General features: G+C 37.7%; 1 protein-coding gene across 1 annotated transcript in view; it reads left to right on the top strand.

Annotated features, from left to right (window-relative positions):
• LOC113081810 (phosphoinositide 3-kinase adapter protein 1-like) overlaps positions 1 to 19,682 on the top strand; it is a 113,695-nt gene extending 94,013 nt beyond the window's left edge. Inside the window, exon 5 of the mRNA XM_026253753.1 lies at positions 19,203 to 19,682. Coding sequence (XP_026109538.1) covers positions 19,203 to 19,423 — 221 coding nt within the window. The 3' untranslated portion in view covers positions 19,424 to 19,682. The remainder of the gene's footprint in view (positions 1 to 19,202) is intronic.
• Positions 19,683 to 19,889: the final 207 nt, after the last annotated feature.

Genomic DNA, 19,889 nt, shown 5'->3' with positions numbered 1-19,889 from the left:
TCTAGCATCAATGTACTCAACCTTATCGTTCCCTTCGGTACCAAGGTCAGTGAATTTGCGTTGGGGCTTTAAGAAGGTTACGACCTTAAGTATAGCTTTAGTGACACGGCGGCTTGTCGACAATTGCAGCACCACAGGGTTGTGACGGTGTTCAGGTTGTGGAGTTTTCCATAGGACCTCATTCGACATAACTCATAGTGACCAACATATAGGGAGCGACATGTGCATTCACTCATTCAGGTTTTACGCTGAGGAGCCCAGAATGTGCCCTGGCAACAGCAAATGGTTCAAGGTTGTGGCACGGGGACATAACATCTCCATTACCTCCATCAGGGAACGAGGGCTACGTACGTAACCGAGACGTTACTTGTAATGCGTTACCCCATACATTGTTAGAGGCTACCTTTGGATCATCAGTCTTGTGAGTTCTTCAAGTTTCTTTTGATGTGTAAAAGTTCAGGTTAGGCTCTATATGAGTTCCTAAGATGGATTGATAAAGCCTTTAACAAAGCAGTGGAACGCGATGGACTGTCTTCCATACTGATGGATAAAGTTTGTATGGAACAGCTGATCAGGGGTGCTGTGCATTCAGATATGATGTTGCTTCAGATAGGGCTCTGTGAATGAAGAGAGCACCCACCGTCTCTTCTGAGTCTGTTGAAGGAGAATTTGAAAGTTCAGGAGCAAGTTTAAAGTTTAACAGCTGCAGCAACAGTTGGCATTATGAGTGTCAGTCATAGTCAGCAGTCATCCCTGGTTCTTAAACAGCAAAATAAATCCTTTCAGTCTAAGACAGTTTTTGCATCATCTAGATTCAAGCTAACCAGAAAAAAAGAGGATTATTCTGTTACCACTGTGGCAAAACAGCCATTTAGCCACTAAGTGTCAAGGTCCTCCAAACACTGATCATGTGTTTCAGAAGCTGGTTTGTTCTCTGCGAAGGGAAGAGTGGAAAGCATGATGGAACAGGTGACCGTAAAAAGGATTCAGACCAAGTATGTTTCTCTAAAAGTGGAAGTGAAGTTCAATTACTTTTTATATCAAACTCTCAGACAACAGCTCACAAGTGACCATTGTGTTTGAAAGCTGGTATTCCAAGAACATTATCGATGTGCCTATTCACACTTTAACCATCTGAGGTCTAAGTGGGTTTTGGGGGCCTGGAGAAGTTTTGACATGTTGACATGAGAAGTTTTGACATGACATTTTTTCAGTTGCTTATAAACATATACATGGCTAAAGTCTGAAAACACTGTATTCAGTACAAACTGAGCTACTTTAATATATAAATAACACGTATGTACATGAGGGCTTACGCTAGTGGGCGTCAACTATCATAAATACTATTGTGATTTACATAAAATGAGCATAATGAGCTGCATAATGAGCCTTTTAGTCAGGTGTGTGACTGAGAATGAAGAGTTACAAGAAAGTATGTGAGGACAAAATTAATGTATATATTTGTATGTTTGTAGTTTATTTAGAATATATTTAATTATCCCACATAATAATTTGAGATTCACTTGCGAGTGCAGTTAAACAGTTAAGAACAATCAAAGCTGAATTTCAAAGATGAATTTTTAGAATCTTTAACTCCAGTCACACGATCCTTAAGAAATCCTTCTAATATTCTAATTTTCTACTAACAAAAAATAAATAAAGAAAATAATAAAAAATAAATAAATAAAAATATGATTATCATTATTATTATTATTATTATTAATGTTGAAAAGAGCTGAGGATATTTTTTCAGGTTTTATTTATTTATTTATTTATTTATTTTTGATAAATTGAAAGAACAGCATCATTTATTGTATTAATCATTTTTATTTATCATCACATGTGTGCTAATAAAAGTTTTATTTTCTATTTACTGACTCCAAGCTTTTGAATTGTACAGTGTATACTGTTACACTTGGAGTAAGACTGGAGTAATGATGCTGAAAATTTAGCTTTGATCACAGAAATAAATTACATTTTAAAATATATTTAAAATATTTCACAATATTACTGCTTTAAAAAAATGGTAATGACTGGTTTTGTGTCATGTTGAAATATATAAATCAACATCACATAACTAGCATTTCCAATGTATATTTTGTTTATGTGCTCTCAAATAAATGAAATGATAAACTACATTATTAACATTATTTTGATTGTCACTGATACTGGTAGTACAGGAAAACATTTAGATGATGTGAATGAAACATCATAATGTTTTACTTGATTATACATTTAGTCAGGAATTATAGTTTGGAAAAAGTTTGTTTATTTTATTTATAAAGCACAATTTAATACAACAGCAGTTGCCCAAAGTGCTGTACAACCAACTTCAATCTAATACCAATAATACATAAAACAAATAATACAAAAATATCATACATACACAATTAGTCCAAGTTCAAAATAAAACATGCCTCCAGATCTAATCGAGATTAAAAGCACGGGATAATAAATGAGATTTTAAGTGAGCTTTAAAAATAAATATTGATGGAGCCATTCTTACATGCAGAGGTAATATGTTCCACAGTTTAGGTGCAGCAACTGAGAAAGCACGATCATCCCTAAGTTTCAGTTTGGATCTGGGAATTGTTAATGTTTATGATCTCTGCTGGATAAAGCGCTTCGTTCTTTTTTCTGAGGAAATCCAAAACTCAAATCCTGAGGTAAATCTCAGCGCATCTTTTTGTGGTGAATTATGTCTTATTCCTCTCAGCGTGAAGCAAACAGTAAAATACAAATAAAAACCTTGAAGAACAGTCACTGCTTTGTTTTCTGTGGTATGGGCATATACACTCAGCACTTCACATGGAACATTATAATATCAATACGATTGATATTATCAATTATCAATATAAAGTGCGTGGGCATGGTCGCATTAGATATAATGAAGGGAGACGTGAAAGACTGGATATTGTGTTGTTTTCCTATAGATTACTTTATCACAGAATATTTGTTCTCGTTAGCACTTGCTTGGTTTAAAAGTAGACATGTCAAGCTTTCTATAGATATATTCCTCCTGTCTCTTTGTTGAGTATTTGCTGAGTTACAGTTCATTTTAATGACGCGTTTCTAAATGAAGATCACCGCAGACCAAGGCTGCTTAAATCACTTGAATAGGGCCATAAAACACACACAGAATGACTTATTTTCAATATAAAAGTAATTTTGGCTGGACAGTCTTGGCCATGTCAAAGATTAGTAGCAACATTGGCTTTGATGCATTTTTAGTTTTGTGCAGCATTAGATTTCATTTTTTTCTCCCTAATTTGTTGTTCGTGACTGTTTTTGTCCCATTGACTTCCATTATAGCGACATTTTTTGATTAGGCGCCAAATAGGAAAAGGATCTGCCGCCCGCAGTTGATTTTGATATTCTAGGTATTATCAATTTTTTTAGAAGGTAGTGGATGTAGAGGATTATAATGTAAAAGGAGCTCATTCAAATACTGAGTTGCTAAACCATTCAGGGCTTTATAAGTAATAAGCAATATTTTAAAATCTAAATAGGGAGATAGGGTTTGATAGGGAGCCAGTGCAGTCTTGACAGGACTGGGCTAATATGGTAACAGTAACTGAATGAGATTCAAAGGAGCTGTTGATACCCAAAGATGGTAAAGCATTAAATTTCCAATCATAAGAGATGAACAGACCAGTACCTCCACCTCTTCCAGGGAAACAGGGGGAGTGACAAAATGATAAATTATTGGAGAGTGCTGAAGGTGTAGCAGTGTACTCTGGTTTGATCCAGGTCTCTGTTAGGGCCATGAGATTAAGCTTTGAATGACTAATAATACAAGTAATGAAATCGGCTTTGTTTACAGCAGACTGGCAATTCCAGAGACCAATAGAAAAAGAAAGTAGTGTATTAGCAGATATAGGCAAAGTGTTGTCTAGATTGCGCTGCCTACATTGTGTGATGTGTGGTTTGCGAGTAGTAGTGATAGTAGGGATCTGGAAACACATAGTAAGATTTTGTTATAAACAAAAAAAGAGATTAATCAAAACAATACTACCAGCTGGACTGTTCACAACTCCAGTGATATTGCCACCTTCTGCTGTTTAAGAAAGGAACATCAATGAACTGGTGCACAATGAACAATGCACAATGAACCTTCCAGAGATATTTCCATTCTTGCTGGAACAGTAATCGCCAATGTGTATCCAACAGACATCCTCACTACCAATTCCAGAGGCCAGAGATCAACTGTAATTGATCCCCAGCTGTTTGACTTTTGTGACTCATCACTACTGAGCCCTTACATTCGGCTGCCAGATACCAAACGATTCAGAGAACATTCCAGACCCATCCAGATCTGTACACCACACCCAGGATTGAGGATGCTCTGGACAGTTTGGCAGGTAGTAGGTGGTCTTCTGTGTTGGAGCTTCGTAGTGGATATTATCAAATAATCTTGGCGAAAGAAGATAAAGAGAAGACAGCCTTTCTTCCAGTTTGAACGCATGCCCCAAGGCATTACTGGAGTTCCAGCCACATTCCAGCGTCTGATGGAGAAAGCCATTTTTGATATGCACCTCCTAGTCATAGTTTACCTCAGTGACATCACTGTGTTCAGACGCACGCTTGAAGAACATGAGAGGAGACTGTTAAAAGTACTGGATCGTCTGAAAAGAATGTGGTCTCAAAGAGCCAATTAACAAATTCCAGTTCTTTCAGTCTTAATTTGGTTTTGTAGGACACATTGCGTCTGCAATTACAGTGTCACCAGATCCTGCAAAAATTGAAGCTGTGACACATTGGAAAATGCCAACTTATCTAATTTCCCTGAGATTTTTCTTTGGATTCTGTGGATTTTATTGGCCATTAATAAAAGGATTACTCTGCTAAGTGGGACCTCTGATGGAACTTACCAAACTTTATCCACCTACTGTACATCTGGACAAACTAAGAAACCAATAGATGGCCAGCAACACTTTGAATATGCTGAGATGACACCTGTACCACAGCTTTCAACAAAATCATTCACTGCCTCACACATGCACCTGTGCTTGCTTTTGAAGACCCTAAGCTGTATTTTATACATTTGGATGCCAGCATGAATGGACTAGGCACTGTCCTGAATCAAGAACATCCTGAAGGGCTCAGGCCAGTAGCATATGTTTGGGTGGCTCATAAAGATGATACCCAGTTCATCAGATGGAGTTGTTGTCGCTGAAGTGGGCAGTGGTAAACAAGTTCTATGACTATTCCTGAGACCTATGTCTGTCCCAACACGGTGAGTCTGAGCCAAATGGAACAGCTGACTAGTTCAGAGATAAGGACAGCGCAAGAAGAGGATCCTATCATTGGTGAAGCCAAAGCAGGATGTAGAGTCAGGAAAAAATTGCTACCTCCATTAAGAGTTCCAATGATTCACTTGCTCTGCTACACGACAGAGTTCCAAGCTGAAGATTCAGAATCAACCGAGTTACGCAGAGGTCCTCTGGAAGAAAAAAGTTGCAGCTCGTCCTTCCCAAAAAGCACTGGACTCAGGTACTGCTATGCACAAGCTTTCACATGCTTGGGACCTTGAATCCTGCAGAGAAATGGAGTCAACACATCAGTTGCTTGGAACATGCACACAACTGTACTAAGAATGAAGCAACTGGGTACTCGCCATACTATCTTATTTTTGGAAGAGAGGCTCATTTGCCAGTGGATGTGTGTTTATGAACTTTCCCCAATGGAAATGGAGACAATAACCATAAACAGGATGTGGAAAGGATGAAATCAGACTTGCAAAGAGCCTATCAGCTAGCAATGGAAACTGCCCAGAAAAGTCATCAGAGAAACAAATGGATCTACATCAGAAAAGTGAAACACCAGACTTTGGCTGTTGGAGACCATGATTAGAAACCTTGCTGAAGCTGAAGAACTTACAAGTGTATCAACTGAAACCTGAAAGTGGTATGTAAAGTTTAAGAACTCTGCACCGAGACCATATCTTACCAATCAGGGATAATGTGAGACTGACAGCTCCTGCAGAATCAATGGATCACCTGACACCACTGGAGACTAGAACACGATCTGTGACAAGAAAGCAGAGAAATTGATTAGGAGGGACAAATGTGACACGGATGGATAACAATTGTGAGAGTGATGATGAAAGTGAAGAAGACCTGTGCTACTTTTACCAAGACCAGGTGGAAAAACAGCCACAACCAGAGTGTGGTGTCATTAATTGAGTAATAGGGTTAAAACATTTATTTTATTCAGTTTTTCAGACACAGTCAAGTCAAGTCAAGTCACCTTTATTTATATAGCGCTTTAAACAAAATACATTGCGTTAAAGCAACTGAACAACATTCATTAGCAAAACAGTGTGTCAATAATGCAAAATGACAGTTTAAGGCAGTTCACCATTGAATTCACTGATGTCATCTAAGTTCAGTGTCTGTGCAATCTACTTGCAATCAAGTCAACGATATCACTGTAAATGAAGAGACCCCAACTAAGCAAGCCAGAGGCGACAGCAGCAAGGAACCAAAACTCCATTGGTGATAGAATGGAGAAAAAAAACCTTGGGAGAAACCAGGCTGAGTTGGAGGGCCAGTTCTCCTCTGACCAGATGAAACAGTTCAATTCCAGGCTGCAGCAAAGTCAGATTGTGCAGAAGAATCATCTGTTTCCTGTTGTCTTGTCCTGGTGGTCGTCTTAGACAAGGTCTTTACAGGGTTTAGGCGCCAAATAGGAAAAGGATCTGCCACCCACAGTTGATTTTGATATTTAAGGTATTATCAAATTGCCTGAGTTTTGAGAATGCAGTGGACGTGGATGATTATAATGTAACAAGAGCTCATTCAAATACATGTCACTTACTGTTGCCAGCAGGTGGCACTATGATTATAAACTAATATGGACATAGATGTATTCAGGCCCAGACTCTTGTTAATCTTACTCTTGTTAAGTTTGAGGCAGATCTTACACGGTTTGCCTGAGTTACAGCAACTTTCTGTTTCATGGTGAAACACTGAACTTTGTTAGGCCGCCAGGTACACACACTTTGTGTCTGCTGAGTTTCATACATGTACTTGAAACGTAGCTCGAGGGGCACTTCATTGAAATTGTATTGCCACACCCATTTTGATGAATGTACAAAGTTTAGTAATGTTGGGAGAGTTTTGTAATGTTTAGGCCCCCAAAACTGCGATTCACTTTAGAGAAGAAGAATATAGCTGCAGGCAGCGACTGTCAGCCCAAGCCATCAAGTGCAAAAGCCACCCAGTGGCATCAGGAAAACCCTGTACAGTGGGCATTTGCATTTACGGTAACCCTCTGTCAGTCTAATTTTAACCTTATTAACTGCACCTGGATGCCAGCACACTGAACGCTCTTTGTTTGCGTGTGTCGATTTTTATGAATGGATTAAATGAAAAGGGACATAATTAATGCTTTTTTTCAAATTTATTTATTATTTCATATACAAATATATGAAATCAGTCCTAAATCAATCAAAAAAAAAAAAAAACTAATGGGTTGAAACTCATTTGTCTCATGAGTTTATATTTCAAATCTGAAGAAGATACCATGAAAACCATTTTTTTTTTGTGACTATGTCTAGTATTCACCCAAACAGCTTTTATACTTAAGGCAGTGCACATAGGTTACCAATTGACACAGTACATGTTTGGTTAGTTTTAAGGGGTGCACAACTACTTATTTCTTATTTAAAAAATACTCAAGTTACTTGACTACTCGTGGTTCATGCTACTGTAAATGAAAAGACATGAAATAGTTATTTGCAATAAACGCTTATTAATTCATAGCCAAATGCAACAATTAAATATGCATATTTTCAAAACTTTATAATTATGACATCACATATTTAAATGTCATGTAACAGCCAGTATTTGTATTTGTATCTGTATCAACCACAAATTATTATTTGTAGTATCTTTAGATACTACTTTATTAGTAGTATCTACATTCGGATGAAATCTTTTTTTTTTTTTTTTTTCATAATTTATCACTGAACACGTACTCTGTGTTAATCTAAAAAAAAGTTATAATGCAAGCAGAGAGATGTCATGACAAACATTTAGTGATAATTAAAACATGCATACATAATAACCACATACATAATTCAGTGCATACATATTCATTACGCAGAACTCTTTAAGTGAGTCTTTTTTTTACACTTCACTAAACAAATGTGTGTGTGCCACGCAAACCAGCAAAAGATACAAACATGTAGACCAAATATAAAATGTATTTAAGTTGATTATTAGCCTACTCTTGAGAAAGAACTGGTTTGATTTTTGAGAGACTGAGATGCACAATGCGGCTGTTTGATTGGTGAGCACGCTGTGCTTATTCCATTCATTCATATCATATTGTAGCCTAAGGTTTAAATAATTGACTTTTAAATATATACAAATAATAGAACGTGTATGATGTATTATTGGTGATATTACGCTTACCAAGCTCTGATTTCTGAGAGATGCACAGAGAAGCAACAGCAATGTGGTGTTTGATTTGCGGTCTTTTTATAAAGTTTACATTCATTCACTTCACACTGTATTGCGTGACTTTAGAGGTCTGTGTATAATATTGTGCTGATCCCCTGGCTCAACTACAGATGATGGTCATATAATTAGAATATCATCAAAAAGTTGATTTATTTTAGTAATTCCATTCAAAAAGTGAAACTTGTGTATTAAGCCGCGTTTCCACCGCAGGAACTTTACCCAGGAACTAGGGACTTTGGCCTGGTACTTGGTGTGTTTCCACCGCAGGAACCAGGAACTAAATAAAGTTCTGGGTAAAAAAATGCCCCTCAGAAAGTCCCTGCTGGCGAGGTGGTACTTTTTCAAAGTTCAGGAACTTTCGGGGGCGGGACTTTGGCGCTAAACATTCTGATTGGTTGAGTCCACGCAGCATTGGTTGAGTTCAACCACCATTTATTCGTATCAACATTTTCAAAATATTACTGTTATTGTGTCATGAAATGTAATTTTAAAACTATTTCAGGCGAGAATGTAGTTGTTTAAAACTCAAATCTGTTGTTTATTTATGAAGACAGCGTCTATTTAAAAATGTGTTTCGCCGATCTCTGAGACGGTGAGCTCCACGCAATCAGCGGGAGCTCAGTGATCATCTATCCGCCGAGAAGCAGCCTCTGCTGGGATAGACCTTCTGATATGTGCCGCTGGCTCTGATATCTCTTTAGTGGTTAAACATAAAATATAATTCAGCTGCGGGGTAAATCTAGCAGGTTTTCTTTGGTCTGTATTCAATTTATCTATATGTTAAAATGAAAATAAAAAAAGGCAAGTCTATATAATATTTTGTTTCATTGTAATGGCTGTATATAACGTTACACATATACCTGAACTAAGTACATTTCTGCAGCAGTTATTATGTTTAAATGAAAACGAAAGGAGGCAGCGGTATTTTATATCCTATTTCGTGTTATTGTAAATATACTGAGGGGAAAATTGCTGTAGCCAAAGCCATCTGGGTTCACGCAGCATTGGTTGAGTTCAACCTCCATTTATTCGGATCATTTTCAAATATTACTGTTATTGTGTCATGAAATGTAATTTTAAAAGTATTTCAGGCTAAAATGTAGTTGTTTAAAACTCAAATCTGTGGTTTATTTATAAAGACAGCGCCTATTTAAAAATGTGTTTCGCCGATCTCATAGACGGTGAGCTCCACTCGATCAGCGGGAGCTCAGTCCTCATGTATCCACAGAGAGCAGCCTTTCCTGGGGTAGACCTTCTTATATGTGCCGCTGGCTCTGATGTGTCTTTAGTGGTTAAACATAACATATAATTCAGCTGCGGGGTAAATCTAACAGATTTTCTTTGGTCTGTATTCAATTTATCTATATGTTAAAATGAAAATAAAAAAGGCAAATTTATATAATATTTCGTTTAATTGTAATGGCTGCATATACACATATCCCTGAACTAAGTATATTTCTGCAGCTGTTATATGCTTAAATGAAAACCAAAGGAGGCAGTGGTATTTTATATCCTATTTTGTTTTATTGTAAATATACAGAGAGGAAAAATTGCAGTAGCCAAGACGAGCTGACTGAAGTTATCAAGTATGCTGCTGTTTATAGATTTACCGGACTTGCGTCGTCGCTGACATCACACTCCCCAGTCGAATGCACAAAGTCTGAACTAACTACCGATGATGCACGTCCAAAATCAGCATACTATTTATTTTTTTTTTAATCAGCGGCACTTTGTAATGAGAAACGCGCGCGGACCTACGTCACCAGTCTATTTGCCTAATCTTCCCGGTACTTTACACCGCGGTGGAAACGCAGAAAGCAACATGTCTGGGGGGGAAAAAGTTCCTGGGAAAAAAAGTTCCTGGTAAATATGTTCCGGGTAATTTCGGTGGAAACGCGGCATTATATTCATTCATTACAAACAGACTGATATATTTCAAATGTTTATTTCTTTTAATTTTATGTTTATAACTGACAATAAAATATATCAGTCTGTGCGTAATGAATGAATATAATATAAAAGTTTCACTTTTTGAATGGAATCAATGAAATAAATCAACTTTTTGATGATATTCTAATTATATGACCAGCATCTGTATTATCTAGCAAACACCAGACTGTGCCAGGAAGAATTATACCTTGTTCGTTATTCGCTTCTGAAGCCATTATCCGTGCCATTCTGAATAAGGTATTCGGTCGGCTTCGGGTACACCCCTAATTATTACATTACATATTTAAATTTTACATGCAACGTAGATAAATTCATAGAAAGTAACAGCAACATGCAATATTGTAATCCTAAAATTTATGTCATACTTGCAAACTCTGCATGCCTTGTGGTTAATGCATGCTCGAGTAGTCGATTGTTTCCGACAGCGCCAACTAGTGGTTGAAGTAGTCGATCACTCAACTAGTCTATGCAAGCTCTAGTTAGTTTTAACTATGGCAGCATCCTTAAATGAGCAAATAACTCACTAAACTTAAATCTGCAAAAAATATACTCTAAGCAATATACTCTAAGCAAGTGTAACAACAGAATTAAATCAATCACACACACACAACAGTACACACACCACCCCATTGCAGGCCTGTGCAATAACCAATGACTGTTGGACAGTGTTTTCTCTACTTCCTACTGGCCTTGCTGTAGCTAATCGTAGCTCCGTGTAGCTGTTTTTTTTTCTTCTTTAGAGTCTTTATCTTACTATCACTCTCTGTTTTTTTAATTGATAAATATAACTTAATTCACACCATATTTCTGATATTATTGATCAATCTTATCAGATTAATTTTATTTTCTATCCGTGAGTGCAGTACACCTGCATTGCATTAGCACTCGTTAGCTTGTCATTAGTGTTTTCATTCAAAGCTATCGCTGTTTTCTTTTCTCCTCTCCTCTCTAACACTCCAGTTTTTTTAAAAGTTCATCAAACAACTGTGGGAAGAATATTTCATCAAGCACGTTGAGTAATGGCTTCTCCTGCTATTGTTATTTGCACCTCTTGTCACATGTACAGTTTATCTATCTGTGTCGCAGATGAGGGATTCACACGTGATAAATGCAGGGAAATAGTTAGGCTGACAGAGAAGATTTCAGAATTAGAGACACGCATCCAAACTTCCTGTAATTCCTGTACATTGTTCGGTTCCGGCAACAGAGCCCCTGCAGTAGGGCAACTGGGTGACAGAGAAGTAGCGTAGTCGTGGGTCAAAACACCGCTCTTCTGTTCCGATCAAAACATTAAACAGGTTCTCCCCACTCAGTGATGCACCCACTGAGAATTCTAATGAAAGTGCTATTGTTATTGGTGATTCTATTGTAGGAACGTGAATATAGAGACACCAGCCACCATAGTCGAATGTTTACCGGGAGCCAGAGCGCCTGACATCTTGGCAAATTTAAAAGTGCTGGCTAATGTTAAATGGAGATACTGTAAGATTGTTATTCATGCTGGCGCTAATGATGTTCGACTTCGCCAGTCGGAGATCACTAAAAATAACAGAGGTGTGTGAACTTGCAAGCATGATGTCAGACACTGTAATATACTCTGGTCCCCTCCCTGCTTACCGTGGTGACGAGATGCATAACAGATTGTCATCACTCAATGGCTGGATGTGGAAGTGGTGCCCACAGAATAACATAGGTTTCATGGACAATTGGACAAGCTTTTGGGACAGACCTGACCTGTTGAAAAGAGATGGTCTTCATCCCTCCAGGGGGGTGCCACTCTTCTCTCTAGAAATATGGAAAATAGTATTAGTGTTTATACTTGACTAACTGGGGCCCAGGTCAGGAAGCAGACAGACTGGCTAAACCAACCGTCTGCTAGCTGTCTCACATCACAGAGGTCAGCTAATTCTCAGCACATAGAGACTCTTTCACCTAGATATTACACTATAGAGACTGTGTCTGTTCCCCGAACTAGAAAAAACAAAAAACGTCCAAACCAAGTTAAGATTAACAATTTAATTGAGGTTCAACAAATAAAAAACAGATATCATCAGGAAACATGGTGTTTGCTTTCACTGTTATGCTGATGATACTCATCTCTATATTTCCATATTTCTGAAACACACCAATTTGAAAAACTAATGGAATGCATAGTTGATATAAAAAACTGGATGACGAGTAATTTCTTACTGCTAAGTTCTGAAAAAACAGAGGTGTTAATTATAGGACCTAAAAACTTAGACTTAGACTTGATGGCTGCTCTGTCAATTCAAATGCAGGAATGTTAATCCATGCATGTATGACCTCAAGATTAGATTATTGTAATGCTTTATTGGGTGGTAGTTCTGCACGCTTAGTAAACACACTACAGCTAGTCCAAAATGCAGCAGAAAGAGTTCTTACTAGAACCAGGAAGTATGACCATATTTGCCCTGTCCTGTCAACACTGAACTGGCTCCCTATCAAACATCGTATAGATTTTAAAATATTGCTTATTACTTATAAAGCCCTGAATGGTTTAGCACCTCAGTATTTGAATGAGCTCCTTTTACATTATAATCCTCTACGTCCGCTAGGTTCTCAAAACTCAGGCAATTTGATAATACCTAGAATATCAAAATCAACTGCAGGCGGCAGATCCTTTTCCTATTTGGCGCCTAAACTCTGGAATAACCTACCTAACATTGTTTGGGAGGCAGACACACTCTTGCAGTTTAAATCTAAATTAAAGACCCATTTCTTTAACCAAGCTTACACCATAACATACTAATGATTTTAATATCCAAATCCGTTAAAGGATTTTTAGGCTGCATTAATTAGGTAAACCGGAACCGGGAACACTTCCCATAACACCCTATGTACTTGCTACAAAATTAGAAGAATGGCATCTACGCTAATATTTGTCTGTTTCTCTCTTATTCTGAGGTCACCGTAGCCACCAGATCAAGTCTGTATCCAGATCAGAGGGTCACTGCAGTCACCCGGATCCAGTAAGTATCCAGACCAGATGGTTGATCAGCACCTAGAAAGGACCTCTACTGCCCTGAAAGACAGCAGAGACCAGGACAACTAGAGCCCCAGATACAGATCCCCTGTAAAGACCTTGTCTCAGATGACCATCAGGACAAGACCACAGGAAACAGATGTTTCTTCTGCACAATCTGACTTTGCTGCAGCCTGGAATTGAGCTACTGGTTTCGTCTGGTCAGAGAAGGACTGGCCCCCCAACTGAGCCTGGTTTCTCCCAAGGTTTTTTTCTCCATTCTGTCACCGACTGAGTTTCGGTTCCTTGCCGCTGTCGCCTCTGGCTTGCTTAGTTGGGTTCACTTCATCTACAGCGATTTCGTTGACTTGATTGCAAATAAATGCACAGACGCTATTTAAACTGAACAGAGATGACATCACTGAATTCAATGATGAACTGCCTTTAACCACATCAACTCTGGGGACCCACACTTCAGTTTCATCCATCGCACCCAAAGATAAACTGCAGTGCTTTACAACGACAGGACAGGACGAACTAAATAAACTTAACACTGTATCTAAACCAACAACATGTTTATTAGATCCTGTACCCACTAAATTACTGAAAGAGTTGCTACCTGTAGCCGAAGAACCGCTTCTCAATATCATTAACTTGTCGTTATCTTTAGGTCACGTCCAAAAACCTTTCAAACTGGCGGTTATCAAGCCTCTTTTTAAGAAACCAAAACTAGATCCTAGTGTACTGGCAAATTATAGGCCTATTTCAAATCTTCCATTTATGTCTAAAATTTTTGAAAAAGTTGTGTCTGCTCAATTGAGCACCTTCTTGCACAAAAATTATCTGTATGAAGAATTTCAGTCAGGTTTCAGGCCCCACCATAGCACTTGTTAAAATTACAAATGACCTGCTTCTTCCGTCAGATCAAGGCTGCATCTCATTTCTAGTCTTACTTGATCTTAGTGCTGCGTTCGACACCATAGATCATCACATACTCATAGATCGATTACAAAACTATACAGGTATTCAAGGGCAGGCTCTAAGATGGTTTAGATCCTACCTGTCCGATCGCTACCATTTTGTTTACTTAAATGGGGTGTCATCTCATTTATCATAAGTAAAATATGGACTGCCACAAGGATCCGTCCTAGGTACCCTTCTATTTTCAATATACATGTTGCCCCTTGGTAATATTATTAGAAAATAGGGAATTAGCTTCCACTGTTATGCTGATGATACTTAGCTATATATCTCAACGAGACCAGATGAAACTTCTCAATTATCTAAGCTAACAGAGTGTGTTAAAAATGTAAAAGATTGGATGACAAATAATTTTCTCCAATTAAATTAGGATAAGACAGAGATATTAATTATTAAACCAAAAAATTAATTATTAATTAATTAATTATTAAACCACTGAATCTTGTAGATTACAATCTGCAACTAGACTGATGTACTGTTACTTCCTCTACAGTCAGAAATCTGGGTGTTATATTAGACAGCAATTTGTCTTTTGAAAATCATATTTCCCATGTAACAAAAACTGAATTTTTCCATTTTAGAAACATTGCCAAGCTACGAAACATGTTATCTGTTTCTGATGCAGAAAAGCTTGTTCATGCATTTATGACCTCTAGGCTGGAATATTGTAATGCACTTCCTGTGGTTGTCCTGCTTCTTCAATAAACAAGCTACAGGTAGTCCAAAATGCAGCAGCTAGAGTCCTTACGAGGTCAAGAAAATATGATCATATTACCCCAATTTTACAGTCTCTGCACTGGCTACCTATTAAGTTCCGTATCAGTTAGAAATTATCATTACTTACCTATAAGGCCCTAAATGGTTAAGCTCCTGCGTAACTAACTAGCCTTCTACCACGTTACAATCCATCACGCTCCCTAAGGTCACAAAATGCTGGACAGTTTGGTAGTTCCTAGGATAGCAAAGTCTACTAAATGAGGAGGTACAGCTTTCTCACATTTGCCTCCCAAACTCTGGAATAGCCTTCCTGATAATGTCCGGGCTTCAGACACACTCTCTCTGTTTAAATCTAGATGAAAAACGCATCTCTTTTGCCAAGCATTCGAATATATGTATCGCTTACATTGTGAGTGTAGTTGCATCTGATCAAATGTGCATTCTTATTCATTAGCTTGGGTTAAACTAATTTTACTTTGTTGGAGCCGCTGTATGTTTTGCCACGGGATTTACATCCCATGGTAACTAGGATTTACACAAGCTCCAGTCTGGATCCAGAACACCTGAGAACAGATGATGCTGACCATCAGAGGACTTCAGATGATGCTAACCCTGAATCAACAAACAGAACTAACAAATATTGCTGCAAGTGTGACTGCATCATATAATAATTATTAATGAATAATATTAATAATGTTCATCGTCTGGCTGACTACGTCTTGTATAAATGTTTCTAAAAATCCTGTAAAACGTGCACAAACTGACAGTCACCATTTAAACGTGTAGTATGGAATCTTTGGCCACCAGGGGTCACTCAATCAAAATAATAACATAAGACGTACTTTGATGACGTCGGGAAAGAGCGTAAGGCTCATGGGAGTTGTTGTTCATTGGAACACGCGCCATGTCGCTCCCTATCATTCCTCACTCATTCTAACTTAGTATTTTGACAATCATGTCTTTTCGAATGGAGAGAATTATGAGACCCCTATCAAATCAATATACCATCTAGCTAGTAGTAATATATGTTAAAAAACACGGCCGCCTTTCGTTAATAATTATAATTACATTATACTATGATATCGAACAAGTTAGAGAACTGCATTTGAAGCTACTTTATTCAGCTAGATATAGAACAAATGTAGATTTACATGAGAGCTAGTCCGTCTGCGTTTTACACAAGACATCATCGTTTCACTAAATATACGGATAGATACAGTTAGCTGAATGGATGCATACCTGTTTATCAGAATGCAAGCGAGTTCGACATCTCTCTGTAGTTTCAGCTTGTCACGAAGCTCTCTCTATCTTGGAAATGCAACTCCAATATTTACCTGTGTCTTGTTGCTTCTCTTGTCCCAAAACCATCTCAGGTCATTTATTTCACCCGTGCGTTTGCGCTTCACAGAACGTGCAGGCAAAGCATAATCATGATCCATAACTAAGTTATTGATTGAGGTTTAAATACGAATATAAACAATATAAATATAAAATATAATAGTCTCGATAAAGGCTACTACTTTTTCTTCTTCGTCTCGTCTTTGTTTCTGTTCACCTTTGTATTTGGCGGTTCCGCAGGAAGTTAGATAAACTAGAGGGGTCAAAGTTTATATGACGTCATAGACGGGCGACAAAACGGAAATAAAGAAACGTGCCGTGTCTTCTAATTAAACTATAATTTTCTCTGGATTTGAAAGTTTGTGGAAACTGTCGGGATGATGTAAGTACACAACAAAAAAATATATATAACATAGATATAGTGATTTCTGCTATTTTTAAAGCAGAAAAATTACATATTGCGCCTTTAAAAGCTATTACTAAATATTGTAGAAACATAATTTTCTGTAAAGTTGCTTTGTAATGATTTGTATTGTAAAAAGTGCTATACAAATAAACTTGAATTGAATTGAACCGGTGGGTCCAATATTGCATATGCCTTATTCTCAAAAAAATCAAAATAACAGCTGAAGAGGTTAACTGTCATTTTGCAGTATTGACACATGTTGTTCAGTTGCTTTGACGCAATGTATTTTGTTTAAAGCGCTATATAAATAAAGGTGACTTGGCTTGACACGTTTAACACTGTGGAGCACTATTAGCAATAAATTCAAGTCAAGTCACCTTTATTTACATAGCGCTTTTAACAGTACATATTGTAAAAAAAAAACAACTGAACAGCATTAAATGGGAAAGGGGTGCATCAATAAGGCAAAAAGACATTACATTACTGAATTCAGCTATTTCATCATCCAGCACAGTTCAGTTCAAATAGTATGTGCAATCAAAATGACAAAATAGCTGGAAATTAAGTTGCCTCAATTAAGCAAGCCAGAGGCAACAGCGGCAAGGAACCAAAATTCCATCGGTGACAGAATGAAAAAAAAAAAAAAAAAACCTTGGGAGAAACCAGGCTCAGTCTGGAGGCTAGTTCTCCTCTGGCCAAACGAAACCAGCAGTTCAAATTCAGGCTGCAGCAAAGTTAGATTGTGCAGAAGAATCATCTGTTTACTGTGGTCTTGTCCTGGTACCCATCTAGGAGACAAGGTCTTGACTGTGGATCTGTCTCTGGGGCTCATCTAGTTGTCCTGGTCTCCGCTGACATTCAGGGCAGTAGAGGTCCTCTCTAGGTGCTGATCCACCATCTGTGTTTGATATGTACTGGATCTGGGTGACTGCAGTGACCATTTGATCTGGATACAGACTGGATCTGGTGGCTTAAGTGACCTCGGAATAAGAAAGAAACAGATTAATAGATTAAAGTCTTTGGTTCTTTTAATTGGGATGATTTTGGCTCACATTTAACACAACCCACAAATTCACTATACGTATACTATAACAAGTACACTATAACAAATAAGAATACTTCATAAGATTAATAAAAAATAAAAATAAAAACATTAGTGAATTGTTGGCCTTCTGGAAAGTATGTTCATTTACTGTACATGTACTCAATACTTGGTAGTGGCTCCTTTTGCTTTATTTACTGCCTCAAATCGGCGTGGCATGGAGGTGATCAGTTTGTGGCACTGTAGGTAGTATGGAAGGCCAGGTTTCTTTGACAGTGGCCTTCAGCTCATCTGCATTTTTGGTCTCTTGTTTCTCATTTTCATCTTGACAATACCCCATAGATTCAAGTCCGGTGAGTTTGCTGACCAGTCAAGCACACCAACACCATGGTCATTTTACCAACATTTGGTGCTTTTGGCAATGAAATCAGCATCTTCAAAAAGCTTGTCAGTAGAAAGAAGCATGAAGTGCTCCAAAATTTTTGGTTTTCAAAAAACACAATGGACCAACACCAGCAGATGACATTACAACCCAGATCATCACAGACTTTGGAAACTTAACACTGGACTTCAAGCAGCTTGTGCTATGAGCTTCTACACCCTTCCTCCAGACTCTAGAAACTTGTTTTCCAAATTAAATACAAAACTTGCTCTCATCTGAAAAGAGGACTTTTGACCACTTTGGTCCAGTTCTTCTTCTCCTTAGCCCAGGTAAGATGCCTCTGACGTTTTCTGTGGTTCAGAAGTAGCTTAACAAGAGGAATACGACAAGTTGTAGCCAGTTGTGTGGTGGCTATTGATGCATTGACCCCAACCTCAGTCCATTCCTTGTGAATTTCACTCAGATTCTTGAAATTATTTTGCTTGACAATCCTCATAAGGCTGCTGTTCTCTTGGTTTGTTGTGCAACGTTTTCTTCCACACTTTTTCTTTCCACTCAACTTTCTGTTAACACGGTTGGATACAGCACTCTGTGAACAGCCAGCTTCTTTGGCAATGAATGTTTGTGGCTTATCCTCCTTGTGAAGGGTGTCAATGATTGTCTTCTGGACAACTGTCAGATCAGCAGTGTTCCCCATGATTGTGTAGCCTAGTGAACCAAACTTGGAGACCATTTTGAAGGCTCAGGAAACTTTTGCATGTGTTTTGAGTTGATTAGCTGATTTAAAATCAATTTAAAGTTGTACTGTAAATAAAACACATATTATTAGAGTATGTCTTAAAATATTATTGCCACTTTTCTACTTACAAATAATACACTTTTTAAGTAGAAATTTTATTTCTGTTTCAATATGTTACTTTTCTTCCCTTTTCCAGAGTGTCATTCAGAGGACATTCCTTCTCTCCTGCATTTTGCGGCCCAGCATGGATTGAAAGATCTGGCGAGTGCTTTGCTGCAGTGTCCTGGATCCAGACAGGCCCTTAATATCTCCAACAGCCATGGACACACGCCACTGGATCTTGCACACGTACATGGACACAACCAGCTCTTTATCCTCCTACAAGAGTCCTTGGTAAGTAATAGATCTGAAGCATAATTATTTCATACGTCTTCCCCATTTAAAAAAAATGTTAGTTATCTATGCAAAGCAAACTGACCCATACAATTAGAAGCATCACTTGAAAGCAAAGGTCAATAAAACACAATCTAATTATAAAATAGTAATTTTAAAATTAACCTAATTTTCAATTCAAATTGTTCTGACAAATTCTTCTCTCCTCTACTAAAACTGCTCTAACAGATTTGTTTTGATCTAACAGTTTGAGGGGAAAAAACTGACAAAAAGACAATCAGTTACTTCATACTTTAATATGAGTAATTTAAAAATGAACCTAATTTTCTTTTTCAAATTCAGCTGACATCCCTCTGCTTTAACACAAAACAGACATGTACTTTTAATACAAGTAACTGTTATGCAAAATAGTGACATGGTTTCTGTTAGTTTTGAGACCATTTGACATAAGCAAAAACACATAATAGAAAAATGCAAAAAATAAAAATAA

This window comes from Carassius auratus, unplaced genomic scaffold, assembly GCF_003368295.1.
Source record: "Carassius auratus strain Wakin unplaced genomic scaffold, ASM336829v1 scaf_tig00035103, whole genome shotgun sequence".
NCBI lineage: Eukaryota > Metazoa > Chordata > Actinopteri > Cypriniformes > Cyprinidae > Carassius > Carassius auratus.
This window is presented reverse-complemented; position numbering and strand designations above follow the sequence as displayed.